This window comes from Gracilinanus agilis, chromosome 3, assembly GCF_016433145.1.
Source record: "Gracilinanus agilis isolate LMUSP501 chromosome 3, AgileGrace, whole genome shotgun sequence".
NCBI lineage: Eukaryota > Metazoa > Chordata > Mammalia > Didelphimorphia > Didelphidae > Gracilinanus > Gracilinanus agilis.
The window spans coordinates 91485319-91506230 of record NC_058132.1 but is presented as its reverse complement, the minus strand read 5'-3'; the positions used below and the strand labels follow the sequence as shown (position 1 = coordinate 91506230).

At 40.9% G+C, this 20912-nt stretch overlaps 1 protein-coding gene across 3 annotated transcripts in view; it reads left to right on the top strand.

Moving 5' to 3' along the window:
- The first annotated feature begins 2254 nt into the window (after nucleotides 1-2254).
- Nucleotides 2255-20912, top strand: part of STIM1 (stromal interaction molecule 1) — a 247378-nt gene continuing 228720 nt past the window's right edge. The window contains exons 1-2 of one of the 3 annotated variants that reach the window (XM_044668082.1): nucleotides 2255-2586; nucleotides 16489-16511. In XM_044668082.1, the coding sequence (XP_044524017.1) occupies nucleotides 2478-2586; nucleotides 16489-16511 (132 nt within the window). In that variant the 5' untranslated portion in view covers nucleotides 2255-2477. The remainder of the gene's footprint in view (nucleotides 2587-16488; nucleotides 16512-20912) is intronic. The other 2 variants (XM_044668081.1, XM_044668083.1) reach the window with 2 other exon arrangements.

Genomic DNA, 20912 nt, shown 5'->3' with positions numbered 1-20912 from the left:
CTAGAAAGCCTCAGTGATAATACTCAAGGGATTAGGGAAGGAGGAAAAGAACCCATATGTTTCAGCTCTCTTTGTGGTAGCAAAGAATTGGAAGCTGAGGGGATGCCCATCAATTGGAGAATGGCTAAATTAATTGTGGTATATGGTTGTAATGAAATATTACTGTGCCATAAGAAATGATGAACACATATTTTTAAAAAATCTTGAAAGAACTATATAAGGTAATAAGTAGAACTAATAGAACCTTATACACAGCCACAGAATAAATACTAGAAGAATAAACTGAGTTACCTCCAGAAAGTGAACAGAAAGAGAAAACATAAAAAGATTTAGTTTATATGAACATGATGACATCCTATGTGATTGTGTAGACTTGGGAATACACTGTAGAGGGTTTGGGACACTAATGGCTGGGACCTATTATGTAGGTTTGAAGAAAAGAAAGAAACATGCAGGAAATCTAAGATTTTATTTGTGTAATATCATCTTTTTCTTTACATATATGGAAATGCTGTTTTGTTTGGATTTGTAAACATTTAGAATTAAAAAAATATACTCAAGAAATCAGCTCTCGCCCCAGGTTGCTTCCTTTTCTAAAATCAGGTACATGGTTGGCATGAAGTCCCTCCACTCATCCAGTAGGGGACGCTAGCGCGCAAAGCGCCACCGTGCGAACGAGACAGGATCCGATTGGCTAGGAAGCCCCGATGGTGGGTGGATCCTCGAAGCCGGTCGTGAAGAGGAAGCGTGTTCTCATTGGTTACAGGGTGCAGAGAGTAGGACGAACAGAGGAACCCGGAGGCTGGTTGGCGGGAGCGCGCGCGCGCGGCGGCCACGCGCTGGGCCTGACCGTTGTTGCCTTAGTCAGCTGGGTGGCGGCCTAGACGGTATCGGGGAGGGAGGAAGAGGCCCCAGTCCCGGTCCTATCCTATCACGTCCAATTTCCTGGACCCCGTCGTGGGGGCGGGGTCTGCGGCTGGGGCAAACTCAGTTTCCCGCCCCACTGCGAGGCGGTTATCGCGGGACAGTCCATTCACTGTTAGGGGGAGGGGAGGGCTCCCGAGAACGGCTCCTTGTGCGGAGCCGGAGAGAGAAGGGTCCTGGGAAGAGAGAGACCCTGGAAGAGACCACTGTGCGTGGGTGGTGGTGGAGGTGGGGAGAGGGATCTTTGGACCACTTCCAGTAGGCTTAGGACTTAGGGCTCTAATACTATAAAAGAACGATCCGGGGCCTGGACGGCCAGACCGCCGTAAGAACCTCGAGAAAGTCAGAACGGAGACTGGCAGAACTAGTGGGTAACGGGGAGGAGGTTGGCCAAAGCTGGGTTTTACAGAGAGAGAGAATGGCTCCTTGGGACGAACGAGGGGCGGAGCTTGTGCTCTAATTCGCCCCAGGATAGGCCGGTTTTACAGGAGGGGCGGAGCCTCCCTCCTTTCCCTCCGCCCCACCCCCACCTCCCCAGTCCCCTGCCAGGCCTGCACTTAATTCGGGGAGGGCTTTGGGATCCGGGAGCTGTTCCGCCCTAGCAGACCGGGTCCAGGGCCAGGACCGTCGTTTCTGTGCTCAGGCAAGGGGTCCTGAAGGGGTTGAGATTGTAAAAAAACCAGGGACTTAGTGCAGCTGAGGCGCTAAGCCTGGGCTAACCCGACAGGCGAGGTGGACTGTGTGGTGTGCGGTTCTCAACCCATTTCTCTGACCAGCCTGCTGGTCTGTCCGTGTGTACCCTGATAGAGCTGATCCAAGACCAGTTTCAGGGGTCGAACTCCCTCAACTTTGGGTCCCGTATCCTCTGGCTCCGAGGGCGTCCCGGAGCCTCCCTGGGGGCCGGGGTCCGTCGAGGGCAAGTGGTCTCTCCTGTCCCACATCCTCCGATCCCTGGGCGCCGCATTCAGCGCGTGCCAGCGTGTGAACCCCGCGGCCCTCCAGGTGGGGAGGCGGGGGCCGGTTGTTGCGGGCGGCGACGGGGCTGACACTCGGCCTCCACAGGCTCCCTCCCTCTTTCCCTCCCTCCTTAAACTCTCCGGAAGCGGCAAGTGCTTTGGGAGGGGGGAGGGGGGTAAAGCAGCTGCGAGGAGTTGGAGAGCCCAGGCCGTCACTGTTCCTCACTGCGGGCAGGATTAGGCTGGCCAGGACGGAGACCTGGCTCCGAATCCCCCTACTCACGGCTTGGAGAAGCCTGACCTTTACCGGTAGCAGCCGCTGGCAGGACAGACTGACAGTGTTCTGGGACTCGAAGGGAAGCTGCGAAGCCCCAGGACTTTGAGGCGTGCCCGAAGCTAGCAGGGGATCTTCTGCGGGCTTCGATACGAGGATCCCTAGGCTTTAACCCTCTTGCCCTCTTTCTGCCCAGCTTGGGCTGCGGAGGTGGCTTGGGAGGTTGAGAGCAGGAGCAGGAACGAGGGCTGAGGGCCAGGCTAGGCCGAATGCTGAAGGAGAGGGTGTTCAGGCTCTCTTTCTTGGCCGCATAGCCCTCAATCATGGATGTGAGCCCCCGCCTGGCAGTCTGGCTTTTATGGGTGCTCCTCCTGCACCATGGCCAAGGAGAGAAGCCTCCAGGAGCCAGCCCTGAGGAATCAGCAGTGGCAGGTAAGGCACAGGGGCTGAGAAATGGAGGCAGTGGCTGGGGTGGGTGGTGATGTTGGCTTTAAATTCTCTGATTTCAAATTTGTGGAGAAATGACCTCCTGGCCTCTGTTGGCTACTTTTCAGGGGCCCAGAAATGGCCTAATCTCTGTTTAAAATTCATCTTAATGCTCTCCAGAATGCTTTGTGTTTGGTGTTAGAGGGGCCCTCTTTGCCTCTATGGCTCAAGACCCTTTCCCAGTATCTGTTATGCAGGAGAAATGACTTAGATGAAAGACTGAGAGCTAGGACAGCCATCTGCAGCCTTGAGGAGTAGGCTGTCTTGTGGTTAAAGAAACCAGCTCAGAGGAATCATGTCCCATCTTTCCCAGGAAGCCTATCTATGTTTTGCCAGGGCTTTCTTCCTTGACAGTCTATATATATTCCCTTTCTGTACCTTCCTAGTCCGTCTCCTTCTGATTCTATATATTCATTGACAGTCCAGAGCCTGTTCCCTCTTAAGTTCTGTGGCTTTGCCTTGACTTTGCCATGGAAGCAGTCAGCTAACCCTGAGAGAGCAACCAGAAAGTGAGATTCGTGGTGAGGGGGTTAGTGTAAGGAAGAACCTTTGAAGAGCTTAGACCTCTCTTTGATTGCTTGATTGGAGAGCATTACAATTCTGGCATATATATGAGTCTTGATTTTCTTTTCTTGGCTTGCAGGCCTTTGTCAATGTTATTGCAAAGGACATTCATTTAATTTAGTTGATGTTTATAATGAGTTCAGGAGGTGAGAAAAATTATCTTTCCCCCTTCCACTTCCACAGGGGTTTACTTAGATCTATAACACCAGTTGGCCTGGGCCATTTCAAATCTGTCACTCTGCATAGGCACTGAACTCTGAGAGTTGGGAGAGTATATGGCTAGGCTGATTTTGATGGTGATCTTAGGGTGCCTGGGTCCCCTCCAATAGCAGCGTGAAAAAGGAAATGTAGTTCATGGTTTTTTGGGAGCTGCAGAACTGCTGGAGGAGTGAGGGTTATAGACTCTTTGTCATTCTGTGGCTCTCAACTTTTTCTGTTAGAATAGGATTCAAGATTCTTCCCCGGGAGCAGAAGTGTCTTCCTAGTTTCTGATTAGAGTGAACCTTATGAAAAAGGCTTCTCTGATTTGGACAGATAGGCTCTTGAGATCTGTCCATTCACTTGTAGTTGCTGATTGCTTTATAAATAGGTTCTTAATGTATGTAATATCTACCAATCTATGTTACAGACTCCTACTTCTTTATGATGGTGTTCACTCAGGGCTGTTGGGTGATCAATAGTCTGCAAAGGTAGGATTGTGAAGTAGGTATATGATGAACCATCCAAAGCTACCCACAACTCTTCATGTTAAAAATTCTCTTCTCCTAGGAGGTTTCCTGTATTGTAGCGCAGGGATCAGAGCCTTAAGCTAAGGAATGAAGTGCTGATGGTGGGATTTCAGGGAGAAGCAGGGGCTTCCCCCCCCCCCCCCCGCCCTCTTTCTGGGAGGCAATAGGGCTAGCTTTGCTTGAAATTTTATTTTAGAGATTGTAGCTTATTCTACTTGGCTTACAACTGGCCTTGTTTGACCTTAGCCTGATCTATCTATAGGCCTTTTTGTGTTCTTTACATCTTTCTTCATATCTGGACTTTGACCTTTTCCACATCTATGCCTAAAACTCCAATTTTTTTGTCTTTAATTATTGTGAGATTCCCATCTCCCTTCCAACTAGGTAGTTGTAAACTGCAAGTACTAACTATACAGTGCTGGGTTCACAGATTACTATTATTTTTCAATACAACCGTATCTTGGAACTAGGTCCCTGGCTGATAGAGTGGAAGAAGAGTACTAAATTTGGACTTAAGACACTAGGTTTAGATTTGGATTCAAGACACTAGGTTTGAATTCTAATCATATTGCTTACTAGCTATGTGAATATGGATTAACTCATCTAGCCTCTCTGAACCTCACTTTCCTTCTCTGTAATTGCTGTTCAGTGGTTTCTGATTTTTTGTGACCCTATTTGGGATTTTCTTGGAAAAGATATTGGAGTGGTTTGCCATTTCCTTTTCATTTAACAGATAAGGAAATTGAGGCAAACAAGGTTAAATGACTTGTACAGGATCATGAAGCTAGTCTAGTGTCTGAGGCCAGATTTGAACATAGGAAGATGAGTCTTCCTGACTCCAGGCCCTGCATTCTATCCATTATGCCACCTAGCTGCCCTTTCATCTCTGTAAAGTGAAGGAAATTAAAATTTGCACTATTTTCTTGTGAAGAAAGTACTGAGTAAACCAATATACCTCAATAGATATGTGATCTCATAAATGTGAGGTAGAGGTTATTTATATTCCATTGACTCTAGCTAAGGTATTTGACTTGGGAGTAGAGGAAGCAGTTAACTGAACATCTCCTACAGAAAATTTTTCTAACCCCTTTTAATTCCAGTGCCTTCCTTCTGTTAATTATTTCCTATTTATTCTGTATATAGCTTGCTTCACATAGATTTCTTTGCATGTTTTTTCCCCCATTAGATTGTAGGCTCTTGGAGGGCAGAGATTTTTACAAACTCTTTTTGTATCCCCAGCATTTAACATAATACCTGGCATATAATAGGCTCTTATAAATATTAATTGACTGAACAGTCACACAGAGGTACTTGGGATAGATGCAAATTGTAGAGCTACTTAAGGAAGCTTGGGAGGCAAGAGTATTTTCTGAGTTTTTCTTTGTGCCCTTCAGATGCTAGGGAGCAGACTGGACTTCTCAGAGTTCCATGGCAGTTAGGGAATCTCTTTTGGGAATAGCTTGCTAAATAGTCTGGGACATGCCTTGGGCAGATGAATCTGTGGATTGGGTGACCTTGTGTGGATTGTGTGAACCTGGTATGATCTGGAGAAGTTGGTGTTTTCCCGAGTAGAATAAGTCTTGGAGTTTTTTTGTATGTAGGTGATGCCAGTTAGAAGGGCTACAGTGTGAAGAAACCAGGAGTCCTATCCTCTCCCCTGGAAAATGATCCTAGTCTTTCTTGTTCCCTTTAGCTCTATAAGACCTCTCGGTAAGAGCATCAAGATGGCAAGAGCAGGAAGGGGCCAAAGATGTAGATTTTCTTTCGCAGGTGGTCTTAGATTTTTCTAGTCACATAGACATATATGTTTGAAGAGAATGTTTTTTGAAGGATTTAGTAAAAAAACACACAAAAAACCCCCAAACTTTTATTTAATAGGCATTTGAGGCACAGAAAGATGTGCCATGAGGAAGTGGGTGGGTACAAATGGTGTCTCTGTCTGGACATTAGGTAAGGCCAACCCTTATAAGTGAATTCTAATTCACTTTCTTGGTATCTCATTATGCCTTACTCTGCTACCCCTGAGCCTGCATTTCTTAAGACTGATTGTTGCCTGGCACTTTCAGCAAGTCAGGCTCTGGGCTTGCTTGACTTTTGGGCAGAACTTGGGTTCCCAGAAAATTTCAGGGCTGAATGTGAAGGGTCAAAGCTATAGTGACCAACTTTGGGAGATCTATGGGTTAAAGGCAGGCTGAGCAGTAGTTCTAATCCTAGTTTTATACCCTTCTAGCTTTGAATTTGGTTGAGGCCAAGAGTTGCTGTATATCCAGCTTGGTTGAAAACTCTTGAGAAAGGTGAGAGACAAATCATTTTTCTATAATACAATAAATGTGGTGTAGTGTAGTGGAAAGTCAGTAATTTAACTAGCATTTCCTAAGTTCTAGGCACCATGCAAAGTGTCGGAGAATACAAAGACAGGAGAAAAAAGATTCTTTGTTGTTTTTAAATTTTTAGATGAGTCTTGGTCTACTTGTATAAGCTTGGGCAAGCCCTCTCCTTACTCTGGGCTCAATTTTCTCATAAGAAAATTGAAGGAATTGAATTGGATAATCTTTAAAATCCTTACCAGCTCTAACTCTGTGATCCCTTGCCTATGAAATGGTGCTGAAAGGCAGGCTGGGCTCTCGTTCTGGGGCCTCAGTGAAGCAAGTTCCTGGCAGCCCGGCCCATTGCTGACGCCTCCAGCACTATAAATGGCTTTACCATCTTGGGGGCTGTGCTGTTTTTAGCTCTGGGTGGCTCCCGGAACTGGGCTGAGGCCAAGGGTAAGGGCAGGTGGGTAGGGTTGAAGGGAGAGGGGCAGAGCCTGGAGCTAGATCAGGCCAGCTTGACTAGGCTTGCTGATCTATTGCTGTTATAGCCTGCTGTTCTAGGCTTTTGTTTAAAAGTTGATACTTCTGAAGAGGGAGCCAGGAACCTAGTAGAGCATTTAGATAGTTGCTCTAATAGGAAACACGCTTTAACTATTCCGCCCTATTTTTATCTTTTATCTTCTTTGAATTCCTAAAGCCTTCATGGTAGGGTACCCTAGGTGGAAGATTCAGAATCATAGATTGGGTTAATATAGAAATAATACCTGCTTTGTAAAAACGGGGAGAAGCTGGACTAACAGGTTGTTAGACTGGTAGATAAAGGCATTGCTATGTTTAGTCTACCTAGATTTTTAGTAAAACACTTGTCAAAATCTGTTATATTATCCTTGTGGACCAGGTGGAGAGAGGTTAGCTAATTGAGAGTACAATTATGAAGATTCATAGTTGTTTTCTTTGTTTGGAGTGTTGTTATATGGAAGAAGGGTGAGACTTGTTTGTTCTGCCTCTGCAGGGCAAAACTAGGACCAGTGGGTAGAAGTAACAGGGAGGAAGTTTTAGGTTTGATGTAAAGAAAAACTTCCTGAACAGTGAGAGCTTACTCAGAGTGGAATTGCTGCCCTGGGAGGTAATGAATTCTCCATTACTAGAGATGTTCAAATGATAATTCAGGCTCCACTTAGCTAGGATGTGGTAGGGGGCAATTTCTGTCCTGGAAGTATTAGACTTGATGACCTCTAAAGTCTTCTTTAACTTTGACATTTTGTGTTCTAAGCTCCCTTCAGTCTGAGTCTAAGCTTCTTTGCTGCAAAGTGGTATTTCTATTAGTTGGTAAGTTGTTAAGTTTGGCTGCCACTGATGCTTCCTGTGGGAAATGATTCCACAGGAAAGCTAACATATTGGCCTCACTAAATAAATGGAGCCAGGGCCTAAATCTGGTCCTCCATCTTCCCCTTAAGCTAACTTTTCAGTCTACAGGAAAAATACTGTCTTCTCCATTTGGAAGGTGTTATCCACTCAGATAATTTTATATTAGCCTCCTTTTGTGCTCAAAGATATAGCTTATTTAGACTTTTGACTATTTTGAATAATAACAATGATATCTACCATTTGTATCTTACCTTCAACTGTTTTCAAAGCAGTTTCCTGTCTATTATGCTTTCTTTTTGATTCTCACACGATTCCTGTCAGTAAGGCAGGTATATTATTCCATTTTTACAGATGAGGAAATTGAGCCAAAAAACTTAGGTTATCTGATTCTATATTGACATTCTAAAGATCGTGGAGCCTGGAGCTAAAAAGTTTGAAATGATCTCTTCACACTTTATTTTATAGATGAAAAAACAAGAGCTCCAGAGAGAAAAAAATGACTTGTTCAAGTTTACATAGGGAGTGAGTGAGTACTAGAGCTGGGATTTAAACTTTGGCCCTTCAATTCCAAATCACTGTTTGTTTAATTTTCTTTTAAGAAAAATTTTCCGTTTATTTTTCTAGCATTTTTAAATTTAAAAAAATTCTGAATTCTAAATTCTTTGCCTCCTTCTAGACTCTCCCTATCCACTAAAAAGACAAGCAATATGATATCAGTTATAAATGTGAAGTCATGCAAAATGCATTTCCATATTAGCCGTGTTACAAAAAAAAGAAAAAAACAAGAACAAAATTTTAATTTCTTTTTAATTTTAAGTTACAGATTCTCTCCTTTCCTTCTACCCACCTCTACTCACTGAGAAGGCAAACAATATGACATCAATTATACATGTAAAACCATGCAAAACATATTTCCATATTAATCATATTGTAAAACAAAGGGAAAAAAGAGAGAAAATTGTACTTCAATTTGTACTCAGAGTTCATAAATTCTCTCTTTGGAGTATATATCACTTTTTCATCATAAGTCCTTTGGATTGCCAAATATTTTATGGTTGATAATCATTACAACATTGCTGTTACTTTGCCCAATGATCTTCTGATTTTTTTCACTTCACTTTGTTTCAGTTCATATAGGTCTTGCCATGTTTTTCTGTTACCTTCCTTGTTTTTTTTATAGCACAACATTACTCTTATCACATTCATCTGCCTTGGCTTTGTTAGCCCTTTTCCAGTTGATGAACATCCCCTTCATTTCTAATTCTTTGCCACTGCAAAAAGAGCTATTATAATTTTTGTATATATAGGTCTATTTCCTTTCCTTTAAAAAAATCTCCTTGTGGTACAGATCTAATAGTTGTATTGCTGGATCAAAGGGTTATGTACACTTTTATAGTTCCAGATTACCTACAGAATGGTTGAACCAGTTTACTATTCCACCAGCAGCTCATTTATATACCTTTTTTCCTTTGACCCTTCCAGCATTTGTCATTTTTGATAAGTATGAGGTGATACCCCAGAGTTGTTTTAATTTGCCTTTAATCAATAGTGATTTAAAGCATTTTTCATATAACTGTAGATAGCCAACTTCTTTTGAAAACTGATTGTTTACATCCTTGACCATTTATCAATTGGAGAATAGCTCTTATTTTTGTAAATTTGACTCAATTCCCTATATAATTGAGAAACAAGGCTTTTATATTAGAAACTCGCTGTAAATTTTTTGATATTACTTCATTACTTTAATCAAAATGTAATTTTCTTGATCATCCCTTTTAATTACATCTATTTTTGCTTTTGTCTTGTTTGAGATCATGATTGATTCCCCCCTTTTTACTTTAGTTGAACAGAATAGTTCTGCACTAGCCCTTTATATACAATCTATCTGTTTCAAGTAAACCTCCTGTATATATTGCTAGATTTCTAATCCATTTTGCTATCTACTTCCATTTTATACTTAACTCATACACATTCACAGTTGTGATTACTGTGCGTTTCCCTCCATTCTTTCTTATTCTATTTATCCTTCTTTCGGTCTTTTTATCCTGTTTCTCCTAAAAAGTCTGTTTTGCTTCTGACCACTGCCTCCCTTAGTCCATTCTTCCTTTCATATCTTTTATTTCCTTTCCCTCTTATTTGCCTATTTGGTAAGATATATTTCTCTACCCAGCTGAATGAGTGTGTTTGTGTATGTATGTATGTGTATGTATTCCCTCTTTGAACCATTTCCAATGAAAATTAGTTTTAAGGAATGCGCATCACCCACTGCCCCATTTTCCCTTCCACTATAAAAGGTCTTTCTTGTGCCTCTGTTTTATGTGAGATTTTTCCCGTTCTACCTCTCTCTTTCCCCTTTGTCCTAGTGCAACTCTTTCTCACTCCTACATTTTTTTAGATCATTCCACTCCTGAACCCTCTTTTCTATGAAGAATGGTAAGGGCTAAGCAATGGGTGTTAAGTGACTTGCCCAAGGTCACACAGCTAGGAAGAATCTGAGGCCAGATCTGAACCCAGACCTCCCATCTCTGGGCCAGACTCTCAATCCACTGAGCCACCCAGTTGCCCCCTAATCTTTTACTTCTGTTTAGTACTGTTCTGTTCCACTTGTCTACCTTTCTATTTTTTAGCCAGTACTAGATTGTTTTAATAATTATTGCTTTATAATACAATTTAAAATCTGATACTGCTAGACTGCCTTCCTTTACATTTTTCGTTAATACTTTTGATATTCTTAATCTTTTATTCTTCCAAATTAATTTTATTTTTTCTAACTCAAAATAATTTTTTGGTAATTTAATTAGGATGGCACTGAATAAATAAGTTAGTTAAGGTTGCCATTTTAATTACATTGGCTCTGCCTATCCATGAAAAACCAACATATCTCCATTTATTCAGATCTGACTTTATGTAAATAGTGTTTTATACATATGTTCATGAACATTTGTTATATGTGCCCAGTAGGGGAGCCTTGACTTGAATTCAAGTCATCTGACTTTTAGTCCAACACTGCTATTCTAGGCACTTTAGAAGACACAGAAGTGTGACACAACTGTTTAGAAGTTCTCCCTCTAGTGAGAGAAATAAGACCCAAATATCATTACATTTTTAGTACCAGTCAAGGTACCTAATTCTAGTACCAAGTGAGCAGTAGAGGTCAGTGAGTGATACAGGAATCCCAAGGAAGAATGCAGATCACAAGTGCTATAGGAATCTTAAGGAAAAAGATCATTATGGCTTGAGATCGTCAGGGAAGGGTTGAGGTGAAGGGGCCACATTATGACATTGTTCTTCTGTCTTGTGAGGAGTTATATGGTCCTGTTGAAGTTTGTGAGTTCATCCAAGATATTGAAAAGTTTCCCAGGGAAGAACACTAGAGGGTGTGAAATTGACAAAGCTTTGACTTTGTTGACACAACTTTGGATCTAGCTGGTAGTGACCAGGACTGTGGCAGCATTGTCTTTGGCAGCCTTATTTGAGGAGTAAAGATTTATTTTCTTTAGAAGGACACTGAATGTGAGTATGTAGCAGCATCCTCTTTTCCCTGGGGTAGGAGTAGGAGGGTCTAGAGAAGTCTGCCTCCATTTCTGGAAGAGCTCTGTTAGCCTGCATATGCCAGTGTCTCTCACTCACCTGTGTCTTGCTCCTTGAGCCCCTGCTCCCTGATATTCAGTTCCAGTCACATTTTTTTTTGGCACTTGCCATACTTAATACTGCAACTGTGTCTTTGTTCTCCATATTTCTTTCAACAGGAATTTTGCCCAACACCTTTCACCCACTGAAATCCTACCTATCCTTTAAAGGTCAACTCAAGCCCAACTTCTTGCCACTCAATTTCCCCTTACATCACCAATCTACTAGGTGCACTAGGCTCGAAGTCAGAAGTCTTGGATTCTAGTTTTTATCTCTTCCTCCCATTAGTTCTGCAACAATGGACAAAAGCCTGCACTGAACCCAAGTGACTTTATCTGTAAGATGGGCATAATTTTACTATTTACCCCAAAACATTATTGCACTTTGTAACTTTAAACTCTCTCTTATAGAGTTATTGCAATAGAATCTTTTTGTTACTTATCAGTGCCATGATTTTAATAGTAGAATTATGTATAATCAGGAAAAACTAGGAACAACTTAAATGTTGAATGAAAGGGGAATGATGATTTTATGGTGCATTGATGTAATAGAACACTTCAGCGCAGTTATGAATAATGAAGTATGGTTTATATAAAAAAATCTGGAAAGATTTTTGCTAAGTAATGGAAAACAAATAAAGGAAAACCAAAAGAATGATGCACACTAATTATATAGGATCATGTGAGGAAAAATGAATGGAAATAAATGTACAAATGAAGAATCCTTATGAAGATGAATCTTAGTTAAAGACTTAGAAGGACTGACTGAAAAATTATGATGCCTCATATTTAATTTAAATGCAAGTAGTTACTAAGCAAGTTTGATTTGTAGTGAGTCTTCCTTTCCTAGAATATTGCAGTAGAAACTGGATGGCTACTTGTTGGGGATGCTGTATAAAGAATTCTTGTTCTGGATTACATTTGGTGATCTTTGTGGTCATCTGGGACTTCTTGTTCCTCAGTATGACTTCAAAGACCTCTCATTGTGGCAAGGTACTCTGCCCTTTTGTAGGCATAGGAAGCAGGTCTTGCCTTGAAACTGTTGTGGGCCTCAGTACCCAGCCATAGGCCTTGGCATCATTAGGTCTTACAAGGCCTTCTTAGACTTAGGACCAGGGCTGTTGTTCAGAGAAACTTTCCTTCCAAAAAGTTCTCCAGACTAGATAGAGGAGGAGGACTTTTTATGGAGGCAGAGGTATAAAAATGTCAGTTGGGCTATGGGAATATCACATAATTTCCTGCTAGCTGGTCAGTGGAAAAAGTTTATTGAGTAACGGCACTGTGCCAAACCCTGTTTGGAGCCCCTTGGTCACCTTATTACATATCCTCCCTTTCTTTCTAGCAGGTCCAAATTTCATAGCTACTGTCTAGTGCCTCTGGGTTATCTCAACTCTCTAAGAAAGCTCTCAGGCCTCTTGGAGTGCTTAGCACTGTAGTTCGTGCCAATTCTTTTCCCAACCAGTTTCTAGAATACAGTGGTTAGCATTAAGTGGGGTCACTGCCTAGGGAGTTAGGAACCTTTTAAATGTAGCACACATACATCTCAGTCCCCCTCCCCCTTTACTGGTCTCTTTAAAAAGCTACATTTATATGTAGTTTTATAATTATAGAGCCAGAGGAAACTTTAGAGATTATTTAGTCTCATCCATAGCTGAAGCCTGAAGGATAAATAACCAAACACAAGGAAACTTCTTTTATTTCACAGAATCATAGCATGGGTCTCCAAGTTGACAGAGTCCTGAAGAATATCTAATTCAACTTTTATCTAAACAGGAATCTCCTCTACAGTGTTTCTGATTAGTGGTCATGTAGCCTTCACCTGAAGATACCCTTCTATGCTCTCCTCCTCTGTTTGATTATAGGATTATAGATCCTATGGAAGGCCCTTTAAAGGGACCTAAGAGGCCTTCTAGATCAACTTCTTTTTTTTATAGTTGAGGAAACTGAGGTAAAGGGAGATTAAGTGACTTGCCCAAGGTCACATAGATAGAAAGTGTCAGAGGTAGGATTTGAATCTAGATCCTTTGGCTACAGAGTCCATATTCTTTGCATTATACTAAACTGCCTCATTTGGCAGAACTTAGATGGGGAACTTACTGCTCTTGCCAATCCTTGACTGCTCTGATTCTTGAGAAGTTTTCTATATTGAGCCTAAATCTGCCTGTCTTTCTCCCATTGTCCCACTTTTATCCTCTGAGACTAAGCAGAACCAGTCTGATTTCTGGGAGGCATGGCTAATAGTGCAGTGGACTTGAGCCAGGAAAACTTGAATTTTAGTCCTATCTCAAGCATATACTAGCTTTGTGATCCTGGGCAAATCACTTAACTAATCTCAGACTCAATTTCTTCATCTGTAAGATGAGGATAATAACCTCTACCTCATAGGATTGTTGTGGAGAACAAATGTGATAATATATGTCAAGTGCTTTGCAAGTTTTGAAGTGCTATATACATGTTAGCTATTTATAAGTACTCAAAGAAAGTTGTCATGTTTTCCTTTAATATTCTTTTCTAGGCTTATTAGCACAATTTCTTCCTTTTAAACCCTTAGCTTCTGTGTTAGTATCAGTTCTAAGGTAGAAGAGTAACAAGGGCCAGCAGTTGGATGGGGTTAAGTGACTTGCCCAGGGTCACATAGCTGGGAGATGTCTGAGATTAGATTTGAACTCAGGTCCTCCCAAATCCAGACCTGGCACTTTATCAACTGTGCTACCTAGCTGTCCCACTATTACTCTTTCTTCCAACTGACCTTTTGTGGCATGTTCTCCAAATCCTTCTCCATCCTTATTACCCTCTAGATACATTCTGTGTGTCTATCTTTCCTTAAAAAAAAATCATAATGCAGATATCATAGGTGTTAGAGCTGGAAGGGGACTTGGAGGTGACCTAGTCTAACTTGCTCATTTTACAAAGGAAGAAATTGAGGCCCAGAATGGAAATAATTTGACTAAGGCCATAGGCTTGACATAATTAGGCAGGACTCTTAACAACATGTCCTGTTTCCTAATTTAATGTTTTTTTTTCTACTTCACTACCCAGTTTTCTTAATTTGTAATCAAATGGTGGTATTTGTCTGAATTAACAAAAATGTACAAAATAGAGGAGGGATACAGACATTTCCTAGCTGTGACCCTGGGTGAGTTATTATTATTATTTTTTTAGCCTTTATTGCTCTTCTGCCTTGGAATTGATACTAAAGTAAAGGTGAAAAAAAAGCCCACAAAACTATATATAGTTTCTGAGCACTATATCCTTTATACTGTCTATATCCTATAACTCATGGACCCTGGAAGTTGGGGTGGGGCAGATAATGAATGGACTGTATTCATATTTATTTCAAATCTTGAATGGTTGGGGTGGAAGAATTAATGAGGCTTTTCCTTATAACAAGAGCTGTAGACACATGCATATGTTCAATCTGTGTCAACTAGTGAAAGGAGTCTGGAAGAACAGGTTCTAGAGTAAGCCTTGGGGGAAGGGATCGTCATTGTTCATTATTCCCCACCCTGTTATTTTTTTTTATCTTTGTATCTGTAGTACCTAGCACTGGGCCCTGCCCATAGTACTTAATACATGTTTGTTGAATTGAATTATATTCTTTTTTGGGCCCATAAATCCTCAGGGTACTGTGGGAAGTTTGGAGTGGGAACATAATAAAGGTGGAAATCATCAAACCAAGCCCTCTTTTATGTATTCATTCTTAAATTTAAAAAATCTGTAAGTTTTGTTAATACTTTTAAAAATCTCATTTCCAGAAATACTTTTGATTCCTTCTCTCTCCTCCTTCTTCTTCTCACCCCCATTGAATCCTTTCTTGTAACAAAATAAAGGCACCTTGATATGGTGATCTCAAAGGACAATTACGACATACAATGTTCTACCCTGGTAATCTTTTGCCTCTCTGTTGAGAAGGTAGAGATCATACCTAATTATACAAAGGAGAAAACTGAGGCTTAAGAAGTGAAATGACATTTTCAAGATCAAATAGCAAGTTTATGACAAGGTTGTGGGACCTGGGGCTTTTAACTCCCAGTCTAATTTTTTTTCTTGTTATATGGAAGCTGATATAGAATATAATAGAATATAATTCTGGGGAATCTTTTCTTTTAAGATGGTTTTGGATCAGTCAGTCAGCACAAATCTATTAAATACTTATTACATATACCATGCTAAGCACTGGAAATATAGAGAACGACAAAAACCCAGTCTTTACCCTCAAGTTAACTCACATTCTTCTGGGGAACCAGCATGCAAAAAAGTTGTACATACAAAATATATACAGTGTAAGTGGAAGATAATTTTAGAGGGAAGGAACCAAGTGCTAAGAACTAGGAAAGACCTTTAGAATGTGGGATTTGAACTAAATCAAGAAGGAAGCCAGGAGATGGAAGTGAAGAAGGAATACATTTCCAGATAAAAAGGCATGGAATTAGGAGATGGAGTATAATATTCTAGGAATAGCAAGGCCAAACTCTGCTACATTTCTAGTCTAAATATACTTTGGAGGAAGACTGGAAAGGTAGGAAGGGGCCAGATTGTGAAGGACTTTAAATGTCATATATAGAGCATTTAATATTTGATATTGGAGTTGATTAAGTAGGGGAAATGACATGATCAAACTTAAGCTTTAGATAAAGTACTTTGCCAGCAGAGTGGAAGATGGATTGGAGTAGGGAGAAACCTGAGGAAAGAACAATTAAAGGGCTATTTTAGTAATCTATGTGAGGGGTGATAAGGGCCTATGCCAGTATGGTGACTATGTGAATAGAGAGAAAGGGACATATACAAAGCTGTGAATATAGAAATGAGTAATCTTGGTGACAGATTGGGAATTTGGGGTGAATATAAATGAGGGGGTCAAAAGGAGCCTTTAAATTATGAGCCTGGTTGATGAGAGGAGTGGTAGTGCCCTGTTATAGTAGGTGAGAAAAAGGGATTTTTTTTTTGGGAGAAGGAATATAACAAACTATGTTTTGGGTTTGTTGAGTTTGAGATGTCTATGAGATAACTAGTTCACATTATCCAAGAGGCAATTGTAAGCCTTGGAGGAATGTCCAGGGTTAGTGGGTGACCTAGATGAAGAGCCAACAAAGGAGACTTAAGAAAGTCAAATAAGTAGCAGGACAACCAGGAGAGTATAGCTTCATGAAGACCTAAAGGAGAGATTTTCTGGGAGAAGAGGGTGATCAACAGTGTCAGAATCCTCACAGTGGTCAAGAAGGATGAATACTGAGAAAAGTTCATTAGATTTAGTAATTAAGAGATCTCTGGTGACTTTGGAGAGAGAAGTTTGAGTTGAATGATGATGTCAAGAGCCAGACTTCAGAGAGTTTAGAAGTGAGAGGAGAGGAAATAGAGGCAGATAGTGTAGATGGCTTCCCTTAAAAAAATTAGTATTTTTTTTCAGTGAACAAATATTTATTTTCTCTACCTATTTACCTCCTCTTTCCTTCTGTACTTTCTAAAAACAAAGCCTTGTAATAAATATTTATGGTCAAGCAAAACCAATTCTTTCATTGGCTATGTCCAAAAAATGTATTAGTCTTCACCTTGAGTCCATCATTCTGTCAGGAGGTTGCTTCATCATCAGACCTCTAGAATCATGGTTGACTTTTGTTGATTAGAGGTATAGACAACTTTTTCAAGAAGTTTAACTACAAAGGGGAGGAAAGTTATAGGACAATAACTCTTGGAGATGGTTAAATCAAGGGAGAGTTTTTTTATGGATGGGGAAGACGCAGTAATTTGTAGGCTGCAGGGTAGCAGCCAATAATAGGGAGAGATTGATGTTTAGTGAGAGAGTGAGGATAGTAGAGAGGAATTCCATTGGAGAAAATGAGATAGAATAGGATCAAGGGTATATATATGGAGGTATTTTGGAAGTAGATCTCATGAGAGGTATGGGTAGCCTAGAAACACTCTATTTTTCTGGATCCCTCTAATCACTCTCCTAAGTCTTTTAAGGTCTCTGCAGTGACCTTCCCCTACCATCTCCACTTTCACTTCAATCTCATAAGAAGAATGTACTCTTCTACTTCCAAAACATCCATGAAGATTGCTGGTGTCAAGATTCAGAAAAGTAGAGAGGCAGTGACAATAGAATAGAGATGGTACTAAGCTTAGTCGTAAGAGTTCAGAGCCCTTCTTTGTGGTTTATTTGCTATGAGATGTTGTGAGTAATTTAATATCTTATCCTCAGTTTCCCACTTCTAAAATGGAGGTAACACTGTACTGCCATTGTTGCAAAGTGTTTTGTGGATTATAGTGGACTATATAAATGTGAATTATTGATTTATTCTTGGATGTTGATGAAATCATTGTGGAAGAGGTGCTTTGAGGTGCATACCATGCTTCCCTTCCGCTGCATTCCAGTTGCCTGATCTGAGTTCTCTCGGGAGAAAGGAAAGCAGGACTTCATGCCAGATTAGGGTGGTTGAGTGGCAGGCAGCATTACCTAGACTAACCTACTGGTATATCAAAGCAGACATGCATCCCAGACTTTTCATATTTAGTTTTCTTGATCTCTTTCTCTCTCACTGCTACTGCTAATGGGTATAGAGGAAAAGGCTGCTGAGATGAGGGAGTGAACCCTTCAGACTTTCCCTGGGGAGTTCTGTTCTGTGTCTCCACTGAGCAGTCTTGCAAATGCTTGTTTCTTTTAGTGTCCAGCCAGACACCTGATAATTAGTTTGGATGGCTGGACAGGATATGAGACGGCTTTATGGCTACTAAAGCAACAGTTGAAGTCTTTTTAGTTTTTGCTGCCAAACATTTTCTTCCCTTGCTGATCTCCCTGCATTTTATCTCTTGGACAGCTTTCCTCCTTTCCTTCTTTTTCCTTCTCTTTTTCCTTCATTCATTCAACATGTATTAAGTGCCTCCTATGTGCTAGCCATTGTACTAAGTGCTAAGGATAGTAAAAGGGGCAAAATATAGTCCCTATCTTCAAGAAGCAAACAATCAAATGAGGGAAAAAACAAACAAATATATTCAGGGCAATCTATGTACAGAATAAATAGGAAATAAATAAAAGATGGAAGATACAGGAAGTAAGATGGGTTAGGGAAGCTTCCTGTAGAAGGTGGGATTTTAGTTGAGACTTAAAAAAAGCCTGGGAGGTGAGTAGTTGGAGCAGAGAAAGGAGAGCATTCCAGGCATGGGGAGGGTGAGAGGGGGACTGGGGACAGCCAGAGAAAAATGTTCTGAGACAAGAGACAGAGTGTCTTATTCATGGAATGACCAGGAGGCCAGTGTCGCTGAACTGAAGAGTATGTGATGGGGACTAAGATATAAGAAGACTAGGTTATGAAGGACTTTGAATGTCAAAAAGAGAATTTTATATTTGATCCTAGAGGTGCCAGGGAGCCACTGGAGTTTATTGAGTAGAAGGGGTAACACGGTCAGACTTGCACGTTGGGAAAATCACTTTGGTGGCTGAATGAAGGATGGATTGAAGTAGGGAGTGACTTGAAGCAGGCTGATCCATCAGCAAGTTATTGCAGTAATCAAGGTGTGATGAAGGTTTGTACTAGAGTAGTGGCAGTGCCAGAGGAGAGCTTATTTGGAAATATTGCAAAGGTGAAATTGATAGACCTACTATAGGAGGTGAGAGACAATGAGGAGTCAAGGACTCCCTAGCTTGGGAGCCTGAGGGCCTGGGAGGATGGAGTTGCCTTTTACATCAACAGAGAAGATAGGAAGGAGGAAGGAGGGTTTAGGGGGAAAGATTATGAGTTTTGTATTGGACATATTGAAATTAAGACATCTGCTCATCTACTGGACATCCATTTTGAGATGTCTGAAAGGCCATGTTTTCTCAAGTTCTTTAATCCTCCATTTTTCTTTCTGCAAAATCTGTTGTATAAAGAACAGTCTGCTTGAAATCTGGAGTAAGTTTTCATGCCTGATGTACTATTAACTGTGCAACCACAGACAAGATACTTCCTTTCTTTGGACTCCAGTTTCTCCATCTATCAGGAGAACACCTGTCCTCCTACTTCACAATGATATAATAAAGATCAGCTGAGAAAGTATATGTAAAAAGGATTTGGAAAACATTATACCCTATTAAAAATAAAAGGGATTTATTCCTATTATCTCTTTTCTTCTGAGTTTAATGTTATTGCTATTGCTAATAACTATTTCCTGTAACACTGGAAATTTACAAAGCATTTTCCCCCATAATGTCCCTATGAGTTAGATTGCACAGGTATTATCTCCATTTTATAGATGATTAACTTGAAGCTCAGATTAAGTAACTTGCCCATGTTTACACCATAACTGTGGAGCTAGGTCTCTTGTTCCAAGTCCAAGACTTTTTCTTAGGATGTTTCCCAGTTCTTTGTTTCTCTCCCATACTCAGTAACCTACTCCTTCTGTCCTTATACATGAAGGGAGTAATGAGCTAAATTGCTAGTAGTATAATTGTCACTTTTGCAGCTCTATTTCCAAGTCCTAACTCTATGGGATAGCTCTGGCTTTCGTGTGCTATTGTGGATGTAGTTAGGCTAAGCCTCACCAAGGTAGTAGGACCTCGAAACTATCATTAAATGCTTAGGTGTTGGACCTTACCTTTGCAGCTTCTCTAACTCCTTTTTATGAGTTCAAGCAGAGGGGCTCACATTCTGGGGCCAGATTTTTTCTCCAAGGTTGTGATGAACATTTTTTAGGATGTTAGGTTATTAGTGTTCATTGTGAAATATAGGTGTGGGGTAAACCATAGCTTTTGTGAGGAGGGAGTGTGCTATAACAGAAAGAATGTTGGTCCTGGATCACAAGGCAGTGAAAGGTGCTTCCTGATTGGGGCTCTACTGCCTGCTTGCTTTGTGAACTCGAGCAAGTCACTTCATTTTACTGGAACCCCACAGTAGCTTTTAGGAGGACACAAGTTCCCTGAGACTTTCATATCCCCAGTGTCATACAGAGTTCCTGACATAGGTGGTACTTGATAAATGCTTTTGGGGAATTGTAAGTTAAGAAGAGGAAATAGTAACTATTTACAGATGAGGAAATTGAGACCATAGTTGCAATATTTAGAAAGCATTTATAGCCAGAAGAGCTCTATAATCCTCAGATGTCATAGGATTGAAATCTTTCTTAATTGTGATATGGAGGTGACTTCCGGTCCTCCATAGCTATGCCTGTAGAGAGAAGGTTCTGACAAATCTTTTCAAGCTGGAAAGGCTTTGATGATATGTCCTACAGTAAGCCATGTATCTACTGTCTGAGGACTAGCCTGCTGTAAGTCCATTGTGGTTCATCCCCAGAAAGCTGGCTCCAAGTAATGTTTTTTGTTTGTTTGTTTTTGGCTGTAGAAACTTGTGAAACTTGTCTATTGAGATGTGGTTATGATTTGTGCTGCTGGGAGCTTCATCATCAACACTAATGAACATTATTCTCGAATAATGAAGTATGATTCTGTTTCTTACAGTGCCTCAGTTTGGCAGCAATAGAGCCTTCCAGAATCCTAGAGACAATAAAACTGATTTTTGATAAAGGCAAGTCACGGGGAGGCTGGCCCTTTTTCCCCTTCTTTAATACCTGCCTGCCATTCAGACCTGAGACTTCAAATTGACTGATCAGGTTGCTGCTTGCCCTTTCAAGAGTTTGGACAGACTCATCCTTACTCATCATGACTCTCATGTCTCCTTTTTCTGCATTTCATGAAGACC